Genomic DNA, 25,711 nt, shown 5'->3' on the forward strand with positions numbered 1-25,711 from the left:
ACAATCTGTAGGATAGTAAATCATTTTTTCTATAATAAAATTATAAATCTAAGAAAAGTTTTAATGAGGGACAAAGCAATTTAGTGAGAAATAATTTTCCAAACACATCCTTCATATCTTTGTTCCTAAGGCTATATATCGGTGGGTTCAGCTTGGGAATCTTTACTATGTAAAAAACAGAAGCCACTTTTACTATGAGCCTAGAGGTTTAAGGTTAGGAACACAGTAAAGGAAAAGAATGGTTCCATGAAAGATGGTGATGGCAGTCAGGTGGCAAGAACAGGTGGGGAAGGTTTTCGAGAGCCCACTTACAGAAGGCATCTTCATAACAGTGATGAAAATGAGTATATATGAAATAAGAATAATCAGGCTGCTTGTCTCATTGAATACAGCAATAGCAAAGCACAGCACCTGGCTGATATAAGGGTCTGAGCAGGAGACTGAAACAATTACAGAGTGGTCACAGATAAAATTATTGATGATGCTAGGTTCACAATAGGACAGTTCAAGAAGAAAATACGTGAATGTGTGGAGCTTTGGATTAATCTTGATGATTATTATCATGCCCAAATTCCCCACCACATTGACTGTGTAGATGGCAAAGCAAAATAGAAAGTGGAACCCAGAGTTCTGGGTATTCTGAGAAACCCAAGAGAATAATATTAGGTCTGCTGCTTTGACTTCCTTTAGATAACATCATGATTCCTGCTGGATTAAAAAATTAAAAAAGAAGCAATTTTCCTGAAAAGCAGAACTGAATAGAAAGGGAAAGAGAAAGGGGAAAGAGGCTTCATATGTTTCTGTGAAGAGTGATACAGAACAGTGATAATCACAGTCTGGTTGCCAAACCTGCAGCGCCATCATCAACCTTTTGAGTCAAAGCCTCTGGGACGAGGCCGATAATTTGTAGTTTAACCCACCTCCAGTTGATTTTGATGCGTGCCAATGTGTGAGAACCACTGATGTACAAATACGTATTGTAGTCATTCTATTATTTAAAAGTCAGCCCTTGTTAGTATTACTAACATAGTTTGAACATATAAATATGACAGAAAATGCATTTTTAAGAAATGCACAAAAGAGAGGAGGAAGCACAAAGTACCTTGTTAATGATCTAAGAGTGATATTAAGAATCAAGTAGATGGCTTGGCATTGTTATTGGCAGCACATAAAATGTTAGTATTAATTGCATTTACATTTTATAACTTTTCTAGGCATAATACAAAATTAAATGACCATAGAGTTTGAGAGTTGTAATAAACTTTAAAATGTATCTAATGTATGATGCTCAACTAATGCTTGAAACTTTGCTACTGAATCTCATCAATGAGATGTTTATGTAGCCTCCTTTAAAATCTCCATCAATGTGCACTGCCCCCTAGGGTATTTTTATGGATCTTTTATTGACATTTTGCATAACTTTTATAATTTTACTAAATACATTCAATCCAATAAATATTTTTACCTGTTCATAAATGCGGTTTAGTTTGTACCTTCTGAAATAGATATTATCGATAGATACATATAAATATATATTTTATATAGTATCTGTTATATATTATATATTATATATATAATATATATTATATATTTATACATTTTATATATATTATGTATATTTTTATAATATATAATATAAGAAGAAAAGAATATTATATCTATTGATAATATTTTAATACCAAATATATTCAGTGATACAGTGAAAATTGTATACTGAAAATTAAATTTTATGACCATTATGAAATTGTGATTTCAGTCATTTTTAAACTAAATCATTGAATCTCTGTAGTATCATCTACCCAATAGATATAATTGTCCTGGTCCTGTGTACTTTCAGCATAACCTGTTTCAAGTTTAAGGCTTTCTGTTCATAGAATTCACAGAACTCAGAGAATGAAGGTGTCGGAAAATAATTATTGCCCCTTTTATCACAAAACTTACCTACTTGTATATCCCAAATAACACACAATGCTACAGTGACACACAGCATACATAACTTTAAAGGCAAGGCATTTGCTGTCATATGCTTCAACAAATCAAAAAAGCCTTTTATTTCTTCTTTTTTGATAGTTTGGTATTTAATGGAACTGAATATAATTAAATTCTGCATCTTATTTCAGGAAATTGATTCAAATAATTACACCATTCACTTTCTCTTTTTTAGTGCAAATATTTCCATGTTTTATTTAACATTTCCCAAATATTCAATTTTCTTTTATCTTTATTTCTTTTATTTATTATTTTTTATTTAAAAATGTTAACAGGTACAGATGTTTTTGACGCATGGCTTGAGTCTGGGCTATGAATGCACTCATCACCAGAATAGGGTTCATTGTACCTGTTAGGTGGGTTTTTGTCCCTCCCCACTTCCCCTCTCTCCTGCTTGATTTTCTATGACTTTTACTTCCCTCTATGCACTTGTGATCCCATGGTTAGTTCCAATGTGTTAGGAAGTATAATGTGGTGCTTGTTTTTCTACTCTTCAGTACAGTGATTTGGCACAATTGTTCATGTCACATCATACACAGAAAATAATATGTGTATGATACACATGGATAAACAGAAAATTATTTGTTTCATATTGTTTTCCAATTTTACCACTGTTTTATTTACTCTCTTTTTCTACTAAATTTGATAGACACTTTTATATTGTAGATATTGATTTTTTGTCTGTTAAATGTGACCCTACACCAGTTGAATTTTATCCAAAATAAAAATATATATTTGTTTAGATTCTTTCTTTGCAGAATGTGGTCCAAGGTCCAATAACACCAGCATCACTTGGAAGTCTGCTACAAATGCAGGATCCTGCCTCCCCCCAGATCCACTGCACCAGAATCTGCATGTTAGGACCCTTCCAGATGATTTGTATGTACATGAAAGTCTGAAAATCACTGATTTTGGTTACCTTGGATTTGATGGAAATTCTGGCGATGTAGCAAGAGACTTTAGTGAATTAGAAAGAAATAAATAAACATTAATTTTTTTCTGATTTTGTCCCTTATCACATACTTTCTTCTTCTGTTAAAAAACCAAAGATCGAAGAACAAATCCTTTCTCCACATGCGAGCCAATGTACCAGAATGAATGTAATAAGTTTATTCTGTAACGTGACGGTTGATAATGTTTAATTTGTTCTGTGTTCAAAGGGGGAAAGTATGTATTTTACATCCTTAAGCACAACACCATAAACGCACTCACACAAGCATATTAATCCATGGTAGAATTAAAACTGTAAGATTTATTTCATTTCCCAAGATGAAGAAACTTTGCATCACATTATCAGAAAAAATGTGTGATATTGTATATTAGTGATAGGATAGAATTATGTAGAGTTATTTACAATCCTTGGTTTACAACTGAGAATAATTAAGAATAAAATATCTGTTTCTTTTATGTTTCATAATGTCTATCCTCTTACATATATAAGACAGGGTTTGGTGGCATAACTTTATAAAATACAGTGAAGTTAAGTTTTATTTGACATGAACATCGTAACTCTAGGAAAACAATTAATACCTAAACACCCAATGATGTGAAACAACAATATCAGGTGCCTACACAGTGCATGTCCTGGGATCCTTGTGTGACACAAAACATGGTTACCAAGAGATAAACGGAGACAACATCTTGACTCTTTTTTCTAATTCAGTCAGTCACTAGTTGAAGCCAAACACATGAATAATCAATTTAAAGTATATTTGAATCAAAAGATTACAAGCATGCCTTGCAGGAAAAAAAAAATCTTCCTATGCAGGTCAAAAGTGTAATCAACTAAGTATTAACCTTAACAAGCAAAGCAGGATTATACAAACTGTTTCTAAAATATATCATGTTCACTGTGTTAGTAAATAGAAATAAAAAAATCAAGTTTGACACATTAATTTGTAAGATTTGTGAGATTAATATGTTTTTGTATTTTTTGCCCCCTTGATAATCTTTCTGGAACATCACATAAAGTAAACATTTTTACGTGATATTAAGAGTCATGTTTAACATCACCTTCTATATTATAACAAAAGTGTAGGAAGTTCTTGGAAAGAAAAGAACAAATAACTTGGTAGGATCTTAGAGACAGTGCCCCATTCTGTCATTTATTCTTCCAAATACACATCCCTATTCAGCTATGGCTTCTTAGATTTCTTCTATGACTCTGGCATTCTCATTGCTAAAATTACATTGAAAAATATTTTTGAAATGATTTGCCATGCCAATATAGAAGTTGAGAGGTTAAAGTTTTATGGTCTGATATTTTCTTGTTGCATATTTTTCCCAGAGTTATCACAGAAATTACCACTGATTTGGTGGCTTTATAAATTTATTTTCTAATAATTCTTGAGAACAGAAGTCTGAAATCAAGGTTCTGGCAAGACTTTGCTCTGTCTGAAGGAAGTAGGGGAGAATTCTTCTTTGCCCCTGGTCTGTGACAGCAAACTGCCAATTTGCTCCCATCTCCACATGGCCTTCCCTTTGCAACCCTGTGTGACGTCCTTTATCGGCTCCTAAAGGACATGCTCATGGATTCGGGGCTCACCCTGATCCACTGTGGTCTCATCTCCATCCTTAATCAATTACAACTACTAAGATTTTATTTACAAATAAGGTGACTTCTGAGGATCTGGGTGGGCATAAATAGTTTCAGGAACAATATTAATCCTACTTTAAACATTTGTTTTACTTCACAAATGGTATACAGTTATTTTTCTAAACATTGATATGAATAAAAATCAACTGATAAAATAAAGATTTATTACAATAGATTTAAAACACTGGTAAATTGACTAAATAATCTGAATCATATTGAACGCACCTCAATATAATAAATCAAATTTCTTTTGCGGACATGGTCTTCAACAAAATTTTGTTAGGTGATTCATTAACTTCCTGACACTGTCTTTTACATCTTTGTTCCTTAGGCTGTAGATCAAAGGATTCAGCATGGGGATGACCACTGTGTAAAATACAGAACCTACTTTGATTATGAGCCATGAGTTTTTAGAGTTGGGTACACAATAAAGGAACAGGACAGTCCCATGGAAAATGGTGATGGCTGTCAGGTGGGAGGCACAGGTAGAGAAAGCTTTTTGGCACCCACCAGCAGAAGGCATTTTTAGGATAGTGACAAAGATGAAAATGTAGGTAGTGAGGATGATTCCCAGGCTGCTCACCTCATCGAACATGGCAAGGACAAAGCAAAGCACTTGGCTAATGTAGGGATCAGAGCAGGAGACAGAAGCAATGGCAGAATACTCACAGACAAAATTATTGAGGATGTTAGAACCACAGAAGGATAATGCCAAGACAAAATAGGTGAGTGTCAGAGAACAGATTATACCCCATGCATAGGGCCCAGCCACTAACAATGCACAGAGTTTTGGGGACATGACAACCGTGTAGAGCAGAGGGTTACAAACTGCCACGAATCGGTCATAGGCCATCACTGCCAACATGAACGTTTCTGCCACCACGAAGATGCAGGCAAAGGAGAACTGCATGATGCATCCTGTGAAGGAGATGGTCCTGTCCTCCACAACCAAGTTCTCCAGCAGTTTGGGTGTCACTGTGGTGGAATAACAGAAATCGACAAAGGACAAGTGGCTGAGGAAAAAGTACATGGGCGTGTGCAGTTTGGGGTTGATCCTGATGATCAGGATCATGCCCAGGTTCCCCAGCACAGTGACCGTGTAGATGGTCAGGAACACCAGGAACAGGGGCACCTGGAGATCTGCATACTCTGAGAAGCCCAAGAGGGTAAATGTGGCTCCCAAACTCTGATTTCCTTCTGGTGACAACATGATTATTGTTTAAAAAATTCTGAAATAATGACAACAAAATAATAATTATCTTGTACATTTATATAATATTTACCGTGTGTCAGACATCAGACAATGTGAAAAAACATGAAAACATATTAATTTAAATATGGAAATTACAAGATGAATTATAAAACAAGTAGCCACATAATATTTATATAAGCAAGCTGAGGCATATATAAGTAAGATGAACTTGTTTGAAGTTAGACATCTTAGTAATGACCAGGGTTTTGAATTTGACTGGTAGTGGCATATGTCAAAGTATAGTGCCACCTCCCCTTATCAAATAGGGGTGTGTTTCAAGACCCTAGATAGTAACAAACATGATATATATCATGTATTTTTCCTATTCATGTATAGCCATGATAAAGTTTTACAAATTAGGCACAGTGAGTAATTAACAACAATAACTAATAATAAAATGGAACAATTATAACAAAATGTCAGCAACACTAGTTTTGCACTTTAGGGTGATTATTCATTAAATAAGAGTCACTTGAACACAGACAATATGATACAGCAATGGCTGATCTGATAAAGGAGGAGGTTTCTAAGTAACTAAGGGGCAGAGAGTGTGTACAGCTTAGATATGCCAGACAAAAGGATGATTCACATGCCATGTAGGATGGACAGCGTGAGATTTCGTACACTACTGACAGCAGAACATAAGTTAAAACCTATGAAGTGTTTCTAGAATTTCTCATCTAACATTTTCCAATCAGAGTTGACCAGAGGTTATTCAAACCACAGGAGGTAAAAGCAGGGATAAAGGGAGTACTATTATAGTTTTCTTTAGGCTGGATAGAAAATTTTTCTACAGTTTTCTCGAAAACATTTTCACAGTTCTATTAATCTGAAGGTCTGTGCTTTTTAATAGTATGAATAGAGCAATGAGTATAAATTTAGCACTAAAAATTACAAAGGATCCAAGGGGTTAAACATTAGAAGAGATGATGCTGCCATAGCTGCATGGCAGATGTTCAGTCTGAGGATCTCATGTAAGGAGCTTTTATGAGACATCAAGGAATTTTTGAGTTTTGAAAATATATTTGGACATTGAAGGAAAGATAGCCTTGTATATCTGCAACCTTTCTATTGATTCCATCCTTATGCTGCAATAATTGCCTTAATTTTCTAAAATAATGCAGAAAGTTGATAAAATGATAAAGGTGCATTTTTGACATGGTCCTCCACTTCTTTGTTGCTTTCCTACTTATGTGCTTACTCACCTAGTTTCAGAGGTGCTCTTAAGATACTCATTATGGATTTGTTTATTTTAACTTATTATTTTTAATGTGGTACGTTTACCAGCATATTATATTATTAAATACTCATAGAATCTCTGAATTGGAAGGTAAAATAAATGTTTTGTCCAAGCCTTCTACTGTTCTTTAGAGCAAGGTGGAGAATACAGCAGTAATCGCCAGTGATTACACAATCACACTCAACGTTTCTCCTGACAAGAACGCTGACACCCTACGGATTGCAGAGGGGTTTGATTGAAGGTACACATGTGATTATCTTGTTTTGAGTACCTCAATCTATGCTATATTTGGAAATGTTATTTTGAGAGAGCATGAGTATCTAAAATTCACAAGCAGCTCATAATCACAAATCTGTATAATCTTTTAACAATGATTTTAAAAATAAGTTAAGCACATCTCTGAAATGTTCAGCTCAATAAAATACTATGAGTATGAATCCCACCAACAAAGACACCATCTTTGACCAGTTCAATGCAGAAAGAAACTATCATCTCCTTAGTACCTACTTGTTATTTCTGACACTCAGGAAAAAAGAGCATTTCCTTCAAAAGGAAGCGGAAATGACAAACAAATCATGACAGACCAGCATAATTAAGGAAGCATAGACTTCGGAAATATCGATTTAATGTCAATTCATGCTTTGTCATTTGCTGGGTGAACATTCATAAATTACTCAAAATTTATGAGCCTCAATTTACTTACCAATAAGGAGAGAAAAATACTGATGGGATAATGCATGTTTCATAGGTATGTAAGTATCACATTAAAAAATGATACTAATATGCTTATCTCAGAGTCTGACAATTGTGGAGACAGGAAATGTGGGCTCCTCCATTCTAGCTCCCATTAATTTTTAGTTTCATGGCCCTGTGATTTTATATTTCAATCCTCATGTCATTATAAAAACAGACCATCTACAAAACAGACCAAGGGCCAAAATGGACACCAACGAACATATAGATACAGTTTAAAACACCAAAGTTTAGTTCAGCTCTTTTTCCTGGATCTCTTTTGCTCCCCATTAGTCTTAATTCACTAATAAGGACCCTTCAGTAAATTTGCTCTGTTTTCCCTTTGCTTTCTCATAATTATCTCACTATTTCTGGTGCTCTGTTTCTTATCTCAGGTTTCTACACAGAGAACATTATCAAACTGCCACCAAGGCTCCAGCAGGTTATGGTAGCATAGACATAGCCAACTTCTCCCCTGCACCGAGATCAAGGATTTCTTCATCCCCATGTTTTGTGGTTTTATGGCAGTCTTGGATTTGAAAACTCTATGACTTATCAAATATAAATTTCTGGACTTGGTTTTACCCAAAGTCTTTCCCTAGTGTTCCTCTGTACTCAATCTCCTTTGGTCACACCACTAGTCTCAGTTTATAATGAACAACACATGTTCATTTATTCTTTAGCATTTTTGATTTTCATTTTTTTACCTGGAATATCTTCTTTTTCTAATATGCTAGTTCAGAATTTGAAATATACAAAGCCCTAGACGAAAACCCTATCACAAAGCAATGTTCCCTTTTGTGCTCCAACAATACTTCCACATTCGTGGTATTCCTACAGGCATTACTATTAGAAAATGAAAATGTCATGGCATATTCTGTGCACTATTACTTTATGCTTATTATTCTTTCCTTCCTACGATAATTTGAGAGGTTCCCAGAATTTATTATAGTCCTTAAATTTGTCTTAAGTGTGACTGTACTATGCTAGGCACATGCTTGATACCCTGAAAGTAAAAATCAGGATTGATACCCCAGAGAAGGAAAAAGAGATCAGAGATCAACAAACTGAGCCCTTGGGCACATAGACTCAGAAGATTTTGCGTTTAGTCTAATGGAGAGTTTTCTACTTCCAAGGCTGTAGGACTTCCGTGTCCCCCAAATGGGAGAAAGATAGCACAGGATAAGATACTTCACTCCTCTGAAGCAACTCACCTAAGAAGATCCTGTTCTTACTTATTAGTGGTCTCCAGGGAAGTTTCCACTCAGAATTTACTTTAAAATTAAGTATTTTTATAATTACTTAAAACTTTAAAGATGGTAAATATAGCAGTAATCAATGATAAATTTCAAGTAATGTTCCAGAGGAATATTTCTTTCTTAATACCCAGAGAAACTCAGGGAAAGGAGGTAGGAGGAGTGAGAGAAGGAGGAGGTTGGGAAGATGACTCTGACTTCTAGTAACAAAATGTGGGGCTTATGTATGCCTCCATGACCTTGGGGATTTAGACCCCAGAGAACATTTACCGAACTACTTATTTTTAGTACACAATCAGAGAAATTAGTTTAAATGCTCTCCTATGCAGCATTTTACAGAGTGTAATGTCTTCTAAATCAGCGGAAATAATGCCTCATCATGTTTATTTTACTAATTTATTTTAGAATTTTTTATTATAGAATATATTCATATTCACTTAAATAACATAGTAACTACAGTAAAACTCAAAGGAAATGATAAATGAGTGAGATCACAGTAATGAAAAGATAACTGTTAATATTTGTTATCTTTTTTTATGTCTTTATATGTCACTTGTGTGTCTTCAGATACATAAACAACAGAATGTGCATTCTGCCCATTTAATTTAACATAAAATAATCATTATTGCCTTTGGAAACATTGATTCACCTCATTGAAAGTAATTTATGTTTTCTTCTAAACATGGTATGCCACTCTTCCAAGCTTATATTAATACAATTAAGTCATAAATTGAGTACACACCTTCTTTAAATAAAAGATGTACTTTGGAAGAAGGTTCAGTTCTCTAAAACCACTTGGTATCCAATGGTCCACTACACCTGACTGAGCACTATTTGATATACTTGGTCTCTCCCTGGATTCCGGACAGCATGACTAATGCTTGTCATACTCTCCACCAAAGAGCACTAAAACAACAAAGGCTATTTATTACAAGCCACAGGAATTTTTTCATAGATACCATGGCCTAGTTCTAGAATTCCAGCGATCTGCACTGGAATTTTAGTGGGATTCCAGGGATAGACATGAGCCGACACTGACAGCTCTGCAACCGAGACTGGCTGAGAAGGCAATTTTTGAACCAGAGCCACAGCGTTATGTGTCACTTACATTAATTATTTCTATGTTGCACAACATATTATTCCCAATTCTGTGGCTTAAACTATTACACACTTTTGTATCACAGTTTCTACAGGTGAGAAGGCATGGCACAGCTGAACTGGGTTTTCTGCATGAAGCTGCCAGCCAGAGCTGCCTGTCATCAGAAGTTGTACTAGGGAAAAATACTTTCAGCTCCTCAACTAGCCAGCTCTTTATGGAGGAAAATTTTCTCCTATAGGAAAACAGAGTCACACAAAACACATATACCCCACACAGAGTACTTCCTTTTGTCTTTCCCTTTCTTGTATTATTATATATGCCACAGAAAAGAAATTTCTTCTAAGTTAAAATATTGGATTTCATTTCTCATGGGTAAATACCTAGCAAAGGGGTCCTGGGTTGGATGGGAAGTTTTTATGCAACCTCATACGATACTGTAATACTAACATGTTTTCAAAGTTATTTTTTCTTTTACTACTGTCTGAAATCCCTCAGCATCATAATTACTCCATTTTGTTGCCAATAATTGGTATTTCGGTTATATTTACTTTAGCCATTTTAATAGCTGTACAATATATCACAATGGTTTTCATATGACTTTCCTTAATAATAATGATACTTAGTATCTTTTCATATGCTTATAAACAATTTGTATATCTGCATTGTCAAGTGTCTGCATAGATATTTCAGCCATTCTGAAGCCAGATGGTGGTTTGTCTTCCTGTTTTCAATGAAAGAGCTCTTTATGCATTCAACATGTGAATCCTTGGTCAGACATACACAAACACAAACACACACATAGACACATACACACATAATATATATACACACACACATATATAGCAAATGCAAATGGTTATTCATAATCTAGGGCTTACATATTCAATTCATTTCACCATTAAGAAACTCTTACTGTAAGGTTTAATGTCAATGAAGTTGATTTTTCCAATTTTTGATGAGTAATTCATTTTGTATTCTATATAAAAAAGTTCCACTACAAACTTGGAAAGGTTTTCCCTATCTCGTATGTTAAAATTTTGTACTGTTAACATTTATGTTTAGATCAACGATATCTTTCAATTAATTCAAGTTAATAGACGTGTTTAATGGGAGGTAAAAGTTAAGTCTCTTTTATCCATATGGACATCTAGCTCTTCCATAATTATTTTTTTTTAAATTCATTCTTTTTCCATGGAATTGTAATGACATATTTGTTGTAATTTCAATGACCTGATATGTGTGGTTCCAATCCGGGACTCTATTACTCTAATATCCCACGGTTTTGATTAGTCAAATAATTTTTTGGAACAAAATAGGAGTTGCATTTAGAAAAGGCGGAACAATGCTGTGTTCAATTTTGTTTCCTCATCAGTAGGCTATACTTTCCATAAGTAAAAATCAATGTATGCCATTCGACACAAGAAAAAGGAAATGATTGTTAGTTGCACAAGATAGAGTAAGCCGAAACATATGTTAAAGTCAAACAGAAGTATGGGTTTCCTCCTTACAATTTTAGGGGGCCATCCTGAACCTGCACACATTTGATGAGTTGGGAATTCATTTTACTTTTCAAGCACACATATAATATTCTAGTACATATAGTAAAGTTTTTAAAAATAATTTTAAAATATTGCAACAGATGGCCCAAAATTTGTAATTGTTTAATGTTTGTTTACATATGGTTTAGAACTATTTCACTAAACATTTATACATGCAAAAATCAATAATCATAAAATGTGCTGCCATAGAAGTATGGTTCAATAAATAATTTGAATCATCAATTTCACTACAACAGATGGACAATCTGTAGGATAGTAAATCATTTTTTCTATAATAAAATTATAAATCTAAGAAAAGTTTTAATGAGGGACAAAGCAATTTAGTGAGAAATAATTTTCCAAACACATCCTTCATATCTTTGTTCCTAAGGCTATATATCGGTGGGTTCAGCTTGGGAATCTTTACTATGTAAAAAACAGAAGCCACTTTTACTATGAGCCTAGAAGTTTTAAGGTTAGGAACACAGTAAAGGAAAAGAATGGTTCCATGAAAGATGGTGATGGCAGTCAGGTGGCAAGAACAGGTGGAGAAGGTTTTTGAGCGCCCACTTGCAGAAGGCATCTTCATAACAGTGATGAAAATGAGTATATATGAAATAAGAATAATCATCAGGCTGCTTGTCTCATTGAATACAGCAATAGCAAAACACAGCACCTGGCTGATATAAGGGTCTGAGCAGGAGACTGAAACAATTACAGAGTGGTCACAGATAAAATTATTGATGATGCTAGATTCACAATAGGACAGTTCAAGAAGAAAATACGTGAATGTGTGGAGCTTTGGATTAATCTTGATGATTATTATCATGCCCAAATTCCCCACCACAGTGACTGTGTAGATGGCAAAGCAAAATAGAAAGTGGAACCCAGAGTTCTGGGTATTCTGAGAAACCCAAGAGAATAATATTAGGTCTGCTGCTTTGACTTCCTTTAGATAACATCATGATTCCTGCTGGATTAAAAAATTAAAAAAGAAGCAATTTTCCTGAAAAGCAGAACTGAATAGAAAGGGGAAAGAGAAAGAGGAAAGAGGCTTCATATGTTTCTGTGAAGAGTGATACAGAACAGTGATAATCACAGTCTGGTTGCCAAACCTGCAGCGCCATCATCAACCTTTTGAGTCAAAGCCTCTGGGACGAGGCCGATAATTTGTAGTTTAACCCACCTCCAGTTGATTTTGATGCGTGCCAATATGTGAGAACCACTGATGTACAAATACGTATTGTAATCATTCTATTATTTAAAAGTCAGCCCTTGTTAGTATTACTAACATAGTTTGAACATATAAATATGACAGAAAATGCATTTTTAAGAAATGCACAAAAGAGAGGAGGAAGCACAAAGTACCTTGTTAATGATCTAAGAGTGATATTAAGAATCAAGTAGATGGCTTGGCATTGTTATTGGCAGCACATAAAATGTTAGTATTAATTGCATTTACATTTTATAACTTTTCTAGGCATAATACAAAATTAAATGACCATAGAGTTTGAGAGTTGTAATAAACTTTAAAATGTATCTAATGTATGATGCTCAACTAATGCTTGAAACTTTGCTACTGAATCTCATCAATGAGATGTTTATGTAGCCTCCTTTAAAATCTCCATCAATGTGCACTGCCCCCTAGGGTATTTTTATGGATCTTTTATTGACATTTTGCATAACTTTTATAATTTTACTAAATACATTCAATCCAATAAATATTTTTACCTGTTCATAAATGCGGTTTAGTTTGTACCTTCTGAAATAGATATTATCGATAGATACATATAAATATATATTTTATATAGTATCTGTTATATATTATATATTTTTAATATAATATATTATATATTTATACATTTTATATATATTATGTATATTTTTATAATATATAATATAAGAAGAAAAGATTATTATAACTACTGATAATATTTTAATACCAAATATATTCAGTGATACAGTGAAAATTGTATACTGAAAATTATATTTTATGACCATTATGAAATTGTGATTTCAGTCATTTTTAAACTAAATCATTGAATCTCTGTAGTATCATCTACCCAATAGATATAATTGTCCTGGCCCTGTGTACTTTCAGCATAACCTGTTTCAAGTTTAAGGCTTTCTGTTCATAGAATTCACAGAACTCAGAGAATGAAGGTGTCGGAAAATAATTATTGCCCCTTTTATCACAAAACTTATCTACTTGTATATCCCAAAAAACACACAATGCTTCAGTGACACACCACATAAATAACTTTAAGGGCAAGGCATTTGCTGTCATATGCATCAACAAATCAGAAAAGCCCTTACTTTTTTCTTTTTTGATAGTTCAGTATTTGATGGAACTGAATGTAATTAATTCCTGCAACTTATTATAGGAAATTAATTCAAATAATTACATCTTTCACTTTCTCTTTTTTAATGGAAATATTTCCATGTTTTATTTAACATTTCCCAACTATTCAATTTTCATTTATTTTTTATTTATTATTTTTTATTTAAAAATGTTAACGGGGTACAGATGTTTTCGATACATGGCTTGAGTCAGGGCTATAAATGCACCCATCACCAGAATAGTGTTCATGTACCTGTTAGGTGGGTTTTAGTCCCTTCCCTCTTCCCCTCTCTCCTGCTTGATTTTCTATGACTTTTACTTCGCTCTGTGCACTTGTGATCCCATGGTTAGTTCCAATGTGTTAAGAAGTAATGCAGTGCTTGTTGTTCCACTCTTCAGGACAGTGATTTGGCACAATTTTTCATGTCACATCATGCATAGAAAATAATATGTGTATGATACACATGGATAAAGAGAAAATTATTTGTTTCATCTTGTTTTCCAATTTTACCACTGTTTTATTTACTCTTTTTCTACTTAATTTTATAGATACTTCTCTATTGAAGATATTGATCTTTTGTCTGTTAAATGTGACCCTACACTGGTTGAATTTTATCCAAAATAAAAATATATATTTGTTTAGATTCTTTCTTTGCAGAATGTGGTCCAAGGTCCAGTAACACCAGCATCACTTGGAAGTCTGCTACAAATGCAGGATCCTGCCTCCCCCCAGATCCACTGCACCAAAATCTGCATGTTAGAATCCTTCCAGATGATTTGTATGTACATGAAAGTCTGAAAATCACTGATTTTGGTTACCTTGGATTTGATGGAAATTCTGGCGATATAGCAAGAGACTTTAGTGAATTAAAAACAAATAAATAAACATTAATTTTTTTTCTGATTTTTTATTTTGTCCCTTATCACATACTTTCTTCTTCTGTTAACAAACCAAAGAGCACATCCTTTCTCCACATGCGAGCCAATGTACCAGAATGAATGTAATAAGTTTATTCTGTAACATGACAATTGATAATGTTTAATTTGTTGTGTGTTGAAAGGGGGAAGGTATGTATTCTGCATCCTTAAGTACAACACCATACATACACACACACAAACATACCAATCCATGGTGGAATTAAAATTTTAAGATTTATTTCAATTCCGAAGATGAACAAACTGAGTTACACTCTCTGAAAATTGTATGATATAGTACATTGGCAATAGGACAGAATTATGGTAAAATTATTTACAATCCTTGGTTTACAACTGAGAATAATTAAGAATAAAAAAATCTGTTTCTTTTATGTTTCATAATGTCTATCCACTCACATATATAAGACAGGGTTTGGTGGCATAACTTTATAAAATATGGTGAAGTTTTGTTTGACATGAACATTGTAACTCTAGGAAAACAATTAATACCTAAACACCCAATGATGTGCAACAACAATATCAGGTGCCTACACAGTGCATATCCTGGGAACCTTGTGTGACACAGACCATGGTTAGCAAGAGATAAACAGAGACAACATCTTGACTCTTTTTTCTAATTCAGTCAGTCACTAGTTTAAGCCAAACACATGAATAATCAATTTAAAGTATATTTGAATCAAAAGATTACAAGCATGCCTGGCAGGGAAAAAAAATCATTCTATGCAGGTCAAAAGTGTAATGAACTAATTATTAACCTTAACAAGCAATACAGGATCATACAAACTGTTTCTGAAATATATCACCGTGTCCACTGTGTTAGTATATAGAATTAAAAAAATCAAGTTTGACACATCAATTTGTAAGATTTGTGAGATTAATATACTTTTGTACTTTTTGCCCCTTTGCTAATCTTTCATGACCATCACATAAAATCAACATTTTTACGTGATATTAAGAGTCATGTTTAACATCACCTTCTATATTATAGCAAATTGTAGAAACTTCTTGGGAATAAAAGAAAACTAACTTGATAAGATATTAGACACAGTGCCCCATTCTGTCATTTATTCTTCCAAATGCATATCACTATTGAGCTATGGCATTTTAGATTTCCTCTGTAACTCTGGCATTCTCATTGCTAAAATTACATTGAAGATATTTTTGAAATGATTTGGCATGCCAATATATAAGTTGAGAGGTTAAGGTTTTATGGTCTCATATTTTCTTGTTGCATATGTTTCCCAGGGTTATCACAGAAATTACCAACTTTTGATGGCTTTAAACGCGATAAAATTATTTTCTCATAATTCTTGAGAACAGAAGTCTGAAATGAAGGTTCTGGCAAGACTTTGCTCCATCCGAAGGAAGTAGGGGAGAATTCCTACTTGCCTCTGGTCTGTGACAGCAAACTGCCAATTTGTTCCCATCTCCACATGGCCTTCCCTGTGCATCTGTCTGTCATCCTTTGCTTTCTCTTAAAGGGTATGCTCATTGATTCGGGGCTCACTCTAATACACTATGGTGTCATCTCAATCCTTACTCAAATACAACTACTACTTTTATTTCCAAATAAGGTGATTTCTTATGTGCTGGGTGGACATAAATAGTTTAAGGGACATTATTAATCTCACTTGAAACATTTGTGTTTCTTCACAAATGGTATACAGTTATTTTTCTAAACATTGATATGAATAAAAATCAAATGATAAAATAAATGGTTTATTACAATAGATTTAAAACTCTGGTGAATTGACTAAATAATCTGAATCATATTGAGCACACCTCAATATAATAAATCAAATTTCTTTTGCGGACATGGACTTCAACAAAATTTTGTTAGGTGATTCATTAACTTCCTGACGCTGTCTTTTACATCTTTGTTCCTGAGGCTGTAGATCAGAGGATTAAGCATTGGGATAACGACTGTGTAAAATACAGAACCTACTTTGATTATGAGCCATGAGTTTTTAGAGTTGGGTACACAATAAAGGAACAGGACAGTCCCATGGAAAATGGTGATGGCTGTCAGGTGGGAGGCACAGGTAGAGAATGCTTTTTGGCGCCCACCAGCAGAAGGCATTTTTAGGATAGTGACAAAGATGATAATGTAGGTAGTGAGGATGATTCCCAGGCTGCTCACCTCATCAAATATGGCAATAACAAAACAAAGCGCTTGGATGATGTAGGGATCGGAGCAGGAGACAGAGATGATGACAGAGTGCTCACAGACAAAATTATTGAGGATGTTAGAACCACAGAAGGATAATGTCAAGATAAAATAGGTGACTGTAAGAGAACAGACTATACCCCATGTGTATGGCCCAGCCACTAACAATGCACAGAGCTTTGGGGACATGACAACTGTGTAGAGCAGAGGGTTACAAACTGCCACGAATCGGTCATAGGCCATCACTGCCAACATGAAGGTCTCTGCCACTGCGAAGTTGCAGGCAAAGGAGAATTGCATGATGCATCCTGTGATGGAGATGGTCCTGTCCTCCACAACCAAGTTCTCCAGCAGTTTGGGTGTCACTGTGGACGAATAACAGAAATCGACAAAGGACAAGTGGCTGAGGAAAAAGTACATGGGCGTGTGGAGTTTGGGGCTGATCTTGATGATCAGGATCATGGCTAGGTTCCCCAACACAGTGATGGTGTAGATGGTCAGGAACACCAGGAACAAAGGCACTTGGAGATCTGCATATTCGGAGAAGCCCAAGAGAGTAAATGTGGCTCCCAAACTCTGATTTCCTTCTGATAACAACATGATTACTACTGAAGAAAATCTGAAAGTGACAACAAAACAATTATTATCTGGTGCATTTAAATAATTTTGAACATGTGTCAGGCATTGTGCAAAAACATGAAGACATATTAATTTAAATATCCAAATAACAAGATAAATTATGAAGCAAGTAGCCCCATAATTTGACATATTAATTTAAATATCCAAATAACAAGATAAATTATGAAGCAAGTGCCCCATAATTTTTATATAAGCAAGCTAAGGCATATGTAAGTTTATGATGTTAGACATCTTCTTAGTACTGACCTGGTTTTTGAAGTTAATCCATGTGGCAGATGCCAAAGTATAGTGCCCCCCACTTATCCACTGTGGGTGTGCTTCAAGACCCTAGATAGTAACAAACACTGTATATACCATGTTTTTTTTTCATATACGTGTATACACATGATCAAGTTTTATAAATTAGGTACAGTGAAAGGTTAACCATAATAACTAATAATGAAATAGAACAATTATAACAAAATGTCAGCATCACTAGTTTGCACTTTAGGGTGATTATAAAGTAAAATAAGAGTCACTTGAACACAGACACTATGATACAGCAAAGGTTGATCTTATAAAGGACATGGCTTCTAAGTAACTAAGGGGCAGATTGTATGTACAGCTTAGATATGCCGAACAAAGGGATGATTCACATGCCATGTGGGATGGACAGCGTGAGATTTCATCACACTACTCACAACAGCATGTGAATTAAAACTTATGAAATGTTTACTTCTAGAATTTCTCATTTATTTTCCAAGCAGAGTTGGCTAGAGGTAAGTGAAACCACAGGAAGTGAAATATGGATAAGGGGTACTGTTGCAGTTTTCTTCACGCTGAATAGAAAATTCTTCTACAGTTTTCTGGAAAACATTATTTTCACAGTTTCATTATTTTGAAATTCTGTGCTTTTTAATAGCACTAATATAGTAATGAATATAAATTTAGCACTAAAAATTACAAAGGATCAAAGGTGGTAAAACATTGGAGGAGATGACGCTGCCATAGCTGCATGGCAGATGTTCAGTCTGAGGATCTCATGTAAGGGAGCTTTTATGAGGCATCAAAGGAATTTTTGAGTTTTGAAAATATATTTAGACATTGAAGGAAATATAGTCTTATATATCCATTGATTCCATCCTTATATGGCAATAATTGCCTTAATTTTCTAAAAAAATGCAAGAACTTGATAAAATGATGAAGGTGGATTTTTGATATGTTCTTCCACTCCTTTGTTTTCTTTCCTAGTTAACTGCTTTCTCACCTGGTTTCACTTATGCTCTTAACATACTCATCTAGACCCCTTGCTCATTATGTAGTCATTATCTTTTAACTTTTTATTTTTTAATTTGGTAACTTTCCCAGCATATTATATTATTAAATACTCATGGATTTTCTGAATTGGAAAGTGTGTTTTGTCCAAGCCTTCTACTGTTCTTTCGAGCAAGATGGAGAATATGGTAGTAATCGCCAGTGGTTACACAATCACACTCAAATTTCTACTAACAAGAACACTGAAACTCTAGGGATTGCGGAGGGGTTTGATTGAAGGTACACATGATTATCTTGTTTTGAGTACTTCAATCTATGCTATATTTGGAAATGTTATTTTGAGAGAGCACGAGTATCTAAAATTCACAAGCAGTTCATAATCACAAGTCTCTATAATCATTTAATAATGATTTTAAAAATAAGTTGAGCCCAAACCAAGCACATCTCTGAAATGTTCACCTCAATAAAATACTGAGTATGAATCACAACAACAAAGACACCATCTTTGACCAGTTCAATGTAGAAAGAAACTATCATCTCCTTTGTACCTACTTGGTATTTCTGACACTCAGGAAAAAAGAGCATTTCTGAAACAAGCAAATCTCTGAAATGTGCAGGTTAATAAAATACTATCAGTATGAATACCACAAAAAAATACACCATTTTTGTCTGACCAGTTCAAAGTAGAAAGAACCTATCGTGTTCTTTGTAGCTACATGTTATTTCTGACACTCCAGAAAAACATGCATTTCTTTTACAAGGAAGCAGGAATGACAAACAGCTCATGGCAGACCAGTATAGTGAAGGAAGCATGGGTTTTGGAAATTTCAATTTCAGGCTTTGTCATTTGCTGGGCAAACTTTCATAAATTACTCAAAATTTATGAGCCTCAGTTTCTTTATCAATAACAACAGAATGATACTGATGGGATAATGCATGTTTCATAGGTATGTAAGTATCACATTAAAAAAATGATGCTAATATGCTCAGCTCAGAGTCTGGTAATTGTGGAGTCCAGGATATATAGGCTCCACCATTCTCACTCCTATTAATTTTTAATTTCATGGCCCATTGATTTTATTTTTCAAACCTCATGTCATTATAAAACATCTACAAAACAGACCAAGGGCCAAAGTGGACAGCAATAAACATATAGATACAGTTTAAAACACCAAAGTTTAGTTCCACTCTTTTTCCTGGATCTCTTTTGCTCCCCATTAGTCCTAATTCACTAATAAGGACCCTTCAATAAATTTGCTCTGTTTTCCCTTTGCTTTCTCATAATTATCTCACTATTTCTGGTGCTCTGTTTCTTATCTCAGGTTTCTGCACAGAGAACATTATCAAACTGCCACCAAGGCTCCAACAGGTTATTTTGATTTCATTTTATCTGGAATATCCTCTTTTTATAATACACCCATGCAGAATTTGCAATATATAAAGTCCTAGATGAAAACCCTATCACAAAGCAATGTTCCCTTTCGTACTCCAACAATACTTCCACATTCGTGGTATTCCTACAGGCATTACTATTAGAAAATGAAAATGCCATGACATATTCTGTTCACTATTACTTTATGTTTATTATTCTTTCCTTCCTACAAGATTTTGAGAAGTTTCCAGAATTTATAATAGTCCTTAAATTTTTTTTTCTGTGTGACTGTACTATGCTAGGCACATGTTTGATACCCTGAAAGTAAAAATCAGGATTGATACCCCAGAGAAGGAAGAAGAGATCAGAGATCAACAAACTGAGCCCTTGGGCACATAGACTCAGTGGACTTTGCATTTAGTCTAATGGAGAGTTTTCTACTTCCAAGGCTGTAGGACTTCTATGTCCCCCAAATGGGAGAAAGATAACACAGGATAAGATACTTCACCCATCTGAAAGCAACTCACCTGAAGATCCTGTTCTTATTTATTAGTAGTCTCCAGGGAAGTTCCCACTCAGAATCTACTTTAAAATTAAATAATTTAAAAGTGGTCAATATAGTAGTAGTCCATGATAAATTGCAATTAATGTTCCAGGAGTATATTTCTTTCTTATTACTCAGAGAAACTTGGGGAAAGGAGGCAGGAGGAGAAAGAGCAGAAGAATATTAGAAAGCTGACTCTGACTTCTAGTAACAAAATGTAGGGCTTATGTATGCCTTCATGACCTTGGGGATTTAGACCCCAGAGAACATTTACTGAACTACTTATATTTAGAACCCAATCCGAGAAATTAGGTTAAATGCCTTCCTATGTGACATTTTGCAGAATGTAATTTCTTCTAAATCACTGGAGACAATGCCTCATCACGTTTATTTTACTAATTTATTTTTGAACTTTTTTATTATAGAAAAATATACAAATTCACTTAGGAAACAAACATAGTAACTACAGTAAAACACAAATGAAATGATAAATTAGTGAGGACACAACAATGATGAAATAACTGTTGTTAATATTTTTGTCTTATTTTTCTGTCTTTATATGTCGTGTGTGTCTTGAGATGTATAAACAACAGAATGTGCATTCTGGCTTTTAATTTAACATAAAATAATCATCATTGCCTTGGAAAACATGGATTCACCTCATTGAAAGTAAATTATGTTTTCTTCTAAACATGGTATGCCACTCTTCCAAGCTTGTATTAATACAATTAAGTCATGAAATAAATGTCTGTCCACCCCTTCTTAAAATAACAGATGTACTTTGGAAGCACGTTTAGCTCTCTAAAATCACTGGGTGACCTATGTTTGCACTACACCTAACTACCCACAATTTGATCCACTCCATCTCTCCCTGGACTCCTGGCAACCTGACTAAATGCTTGTCATACTCTCCACCAAAGAGCACTAAAACAACAATAGCTGTTCATTAGAGGGTACGGGATTTTTGTCATAGACGGCAGGCCTTGTTCCATAATTCCAACTATCTACACTGTCATTCTGCCACTGGGATTGGCATGAGCCACCACTGACATTTCTGCAACCTGGACTAGCTGAGAAGCCAAAATTTGAACCAGAGCCACAGTCTTATGTGTCACTTACATTAATTAATTTTATGTTCCACAAAAAATTACTCTCAACTCAGTGGCTTAAACTATTACACACTTTTATATCACAGTTTTTTATATCACAGTTTCTGCAGGTGAGAAGGCATGGCATAGCTTAGCTGGGTTTTCCCATATTCTCATCAGGTGGCCGTGAAGGTGCCAGCCAGAGCAGCCTGCCATCAGAAGCTGGACTAGGGAAAAATACCTTCCAAGCTCCTCAACTAGTCAGCTCTTTATGGAGGAAAATTTTTCTCCTATAGGAAAACAGAGTCACACAAAACACATATACCCCACACACAGTACTTCCTTTTTCCTTCCTTGTATTATGGTATATGCCACAGAGAAGAATTTTCTTCTAAGTCAATATATTGGATTTCATTTCTCATGGGTAAATACATAGCAAAGGGGTCCTGGGTTGGATGGGAAGTTTTTGTGCAACTTCATAAGATACTGTAATGCTAACATGTTTTCAAAGTCATTTTTCCTTTTACCACTATCTGAAATCCCTCAGCATTATAATTGCTCCCTTTTTTATTAATAAATAGTATTTCAGTTATATTTATTTTAGCCATTCTAGTAGATAATATATCATTGTGGTTTTAATATGACTTTCCTTAATAATAATGATAGTATTTTTTCATGTGTTTATAAGCAATTTGTATATCTGCATTGTGAAGTGTCTACTCAGATATTTTAGCCATTCTTAAGCCAGATGGTGGTTTGTCTTGCTGTTTTAAATGAAAGAGCTGTTTATACATTCAACATGTGAATCCTTGGTCACACACACACATATATATTTATATATATATATATACACACACACACAAACACATGTATATATAGCAAATGCAAATGTTTATTAGCATTCTGGGGCTTATATTTTCCCTTCCTTTCACCATTAAGAAACTGTTAGTGTAAGGTTTTAATGTCAATGAAAATGAAGTCCATTTGATCAATTGTTTGATGAGTAATTCTTTTTGTATTCTATCTAAAAAAGTTCCACTACAAACTTGAAAAGGTTTTCCCTATGTTTTATTTTAAAATTTTCTACTATTAACATTTGTGTTTAGATCTATGATATCTTTCAATTAATTCTAGTTAACAGATATGTATAATGGGAGGTAAAAGTTAAGTCTTTTTTATCTATATGGATAACTAGTTCTTCCATAATAATTTTTTAAAAATTCATTCTTTCTCCATGGAATTGTAATGACATATTTGTTGTAATTTCAGTGACCTGATATGTGTGGTTCCATTCCGAGACTCTATTACTCTAATATCCCACAGGTTTGAATAGTCAAATAACTTTTTGGAATAAAATAGGAGTTGTATTTAGAAAAGGCACAATAATGCTGCGCTCAATTTTATTTCCTAGTCAGTGGGCTATACTTTCCATAAATAAAAATCTACTTATGCTATTTGACACAAGAAAAAGAAAAGCGTTGTTTGTTGTGCAAGATACAGTAAGCTGAAACATTTGTTACAGTCACACAAGAGTGTGGGCTTCCTGCTTAAATTTCAGGGGGCCATCCTGAACCTGCACATATTTGATGAGTTGGGAATTCATTTTACTTTTCAAGCACACATATAAAATTCTAGTACATATAATAAAGTGTTTAAAAATAATTTAAAAATCTTGCCACAGATGGTCCAAAATTTTTAATTGTTTTAATGTTTATTTACATGTGGTTTAGAACTATTTCATTAAACATACATGCAAAAATCAATAATCATAAAATGTGCTGCCATAGATATATTATTGAATAAATAATTTGAATCATCAATTGCACTATAATAGGTGGAAAATTATAGGATAGTTTATCATTTTTTCTATAATAAAATTATAAATCTAAGAAAATTTTAATGAGTGACAGGGCAATTTAGTGAGAACTAATTTTCCAAATGCATCCTTCACATCTTTGTTCCTAAAGCTATAGATCAATGGGTTCAGCATGGGAATCATTACTGTGTAAAAAACAGAAGCCACTTTTACTATGAGCCTAGAAGTTTTAGGATTAGGAACACAGTAAAGGAAAAGAATGGTTCCATGAAAGATGGTGATGGCAGTCAGGTGGGAAGCACAGGTGGAGAAGGTTTTCAAGCGCCCACTTGCAGAAGGCATCTTCATAACAGTGATGAAAATGAGTATATATGAAATAAGAATAATCATCAGGCTGCTTGTCTCATTGAATACAGCAATAGCAAAGCATAGCACCTGGCTGATATAAGGGTCTGAGCAGGAGACTGAAACAATTACAGAGTGGTCACAGATAAAATTATTTATGATGCTAGATTCACAATAGGACAGTTCAAGAAGAAAATACATGAGTACCAGGGAACACACTACACCCCATGTGTAAGACCCAGCCACCAGAAGAGCACAAAGCTTCTGAGACATAATAATAGTATAGAGCAAGGGGTTACAAACTGCCACAAAACGGTCATAGGCCATTGCTGCTAACATGAAAGTTTCTGTCACTGCAAAAATGCAAGCAAAACAAAATTGCATGATACAACCAGAGAAAGAGATGATCCTGTCTTCCACAACCAAGTTCTCCAACAGCTTAGGTGTGACTACGGTGGAATAACAGAAGTCTACGAAGGACAAATGACTGAGGAAAAAGTACATGATTGTGTGGAGTTTTGGGTTGATTTTGATGATTATTATCATGCCCAAATTCCCCACCACAGTTACTGTGTAGATGGACAAGAAAAACAGAAAGAGTGGAACCCGGAGTTCTGGGTATTCTGAGAAACCCAGGAGAATAAAAGTAGGTCCGCTGCTTTGATTTCCTTCAGCTAACATCATCATTTCTGCTGGATTAAAAAAAAAAAAAAAAACATTATTCCTGAAAAGTAGAACTGAATAGAAAGAGGAAAGAGGCTTCCTGTGTTTCTGTGAAGAGTGATATAGAACAGCAATTCTCAAAGTGTGGTGCCAAACCTGCAGCGCCATCATCAACCTTCTGAATCAAAACCTCTGGGACGAGGCCAGCAATTTGTGTTTTAACCTACCTCCAGTTGATTTTGATGCGTGTCAATGTGTGAGAACTACCAATGTATAAATATATATTGTAATCATTCTATTATTTAAAAGTCAGCCCTTGTTAGAATTATTATTATAGAGTTGAACATATAAATTTGACAGAAAATAAATTTTAAAAAGTACAGAAAAGAGAGAAGGAAGCACAAAGTACCTCATTATTGATTTAAGAATTATGCTAAGAGTCAAGTAGATGGCTTGGCATTGTTATTGGTAGCACATAAAATGTTAGTATTACATTTTATAACTTTTCTAGGCATAGTACAAAATCAAATGACCATAGAATTTAAGAATTGTAATAAACCTTAAAATGTATCTAATGTATGATGTCCACCTAATGCTTGATACTTTGCTACAGAATCTCATCAATGAGATGCTTTTGTAACCTCCATTAAAACCTCCATCAATGCGTGCTGCCCCCTAGGGTATTTTTATGGATCTTTTATTGACATTTTGCATAACTTTTATTATTTTACTAAATAAATGCAATCAAATAAATGTTCATTACCTGTTCGTAAATGGGTTTTAGTTTGTCCCTTATGAGATATATATTATAGATAGATACATATGAAATATGTTTTATATATTA

General features: G+C 34.3%; 3 protein-coding genes across 3 annotated transcripts; all 3 read right to left on the minus strand.

Moving 5' to 3' along the window:
* Positions 1-4,850: 4,850 nt before the first annotated feature.
* Positions 4,851-5,795, minus strand: LOC142870530 (olfactory receptor 5D13-like). The gene has a single exon (XM_076001376.1). The coding sequence runs from the start codon at positions 5,793-5,795 to the stop codon at positions 4,851-4,853; it is 945 nt and encodes a 314-aa protein (XP_075857491.1).
* Positions 5,796-16,801: 11,006 nt separating this feature from the next.
* LOC105884120 (olfactory receptor 5D13-like) lies at positions 16,802-17,746 on the minus strand. The gene has a single exon (XM_012787832.2). It carries the CDS (start codon positions 17,744-17,746, stop codon positions 16,802-16,804), a length of 945 nt encoding a protein of 314 aa, XP_012643286.2.
* Positions 17,747-23,928: 6,182 nt separating this feature from the next.
* LOC105884119 (olfactory receptor 5D13-like) lies at positions 23,929-24,888 on the minus strand. The gene has a single exon (XM_012787831.3). It carries the CDS (start codon positions 24,886-24,888, stop codon positions 23,929-23,931), a length of 960 nt encoding a protein of 319 aa, XP_012643285.3.
* Between the last annotated feature and the right edge of the window lie 823 nt (positions 24,889-25,711).

The sequence above is a fragment of the Microcebus murinus genome, chromosome 4, assembly GCF_040939455.1.
Source record: "Microcebus murinus isolate Inina chromosome 4, M.murinus_Inina_mat1.0, whole genome shotgun sequence".
In the NCBI taxonomy this organism is placed as follows: Eukaryota; Metazoa; Chordata; class Mammalia; order Primates; family Cheirogaleidae; genus Microcebus; species Microcebus murinus.

Coding starts and splice junctions, on each gene's coding strand:
- LOC142870530 (XM_076001376.1), bottom strand. CDS start 5,795: ATGTTGTCACCAGAAGGAAATCAGAGTTTGGGAGCCACATTTACCCTC.
- LOC105884120 (XM_012787832.2), bottom strand. CDS start 17,746: ATGTTGTTATCAGAAGGAAATCAGAGTTTGGGAGCCACATTTACTCTC.
- LOC105884119 (XM_012787831.3), bottom strand. CDS start 24,888: ATGATGTTAGCTGAAGGAAATCAAAGCAGCGGACCTACTTTTATTCTC.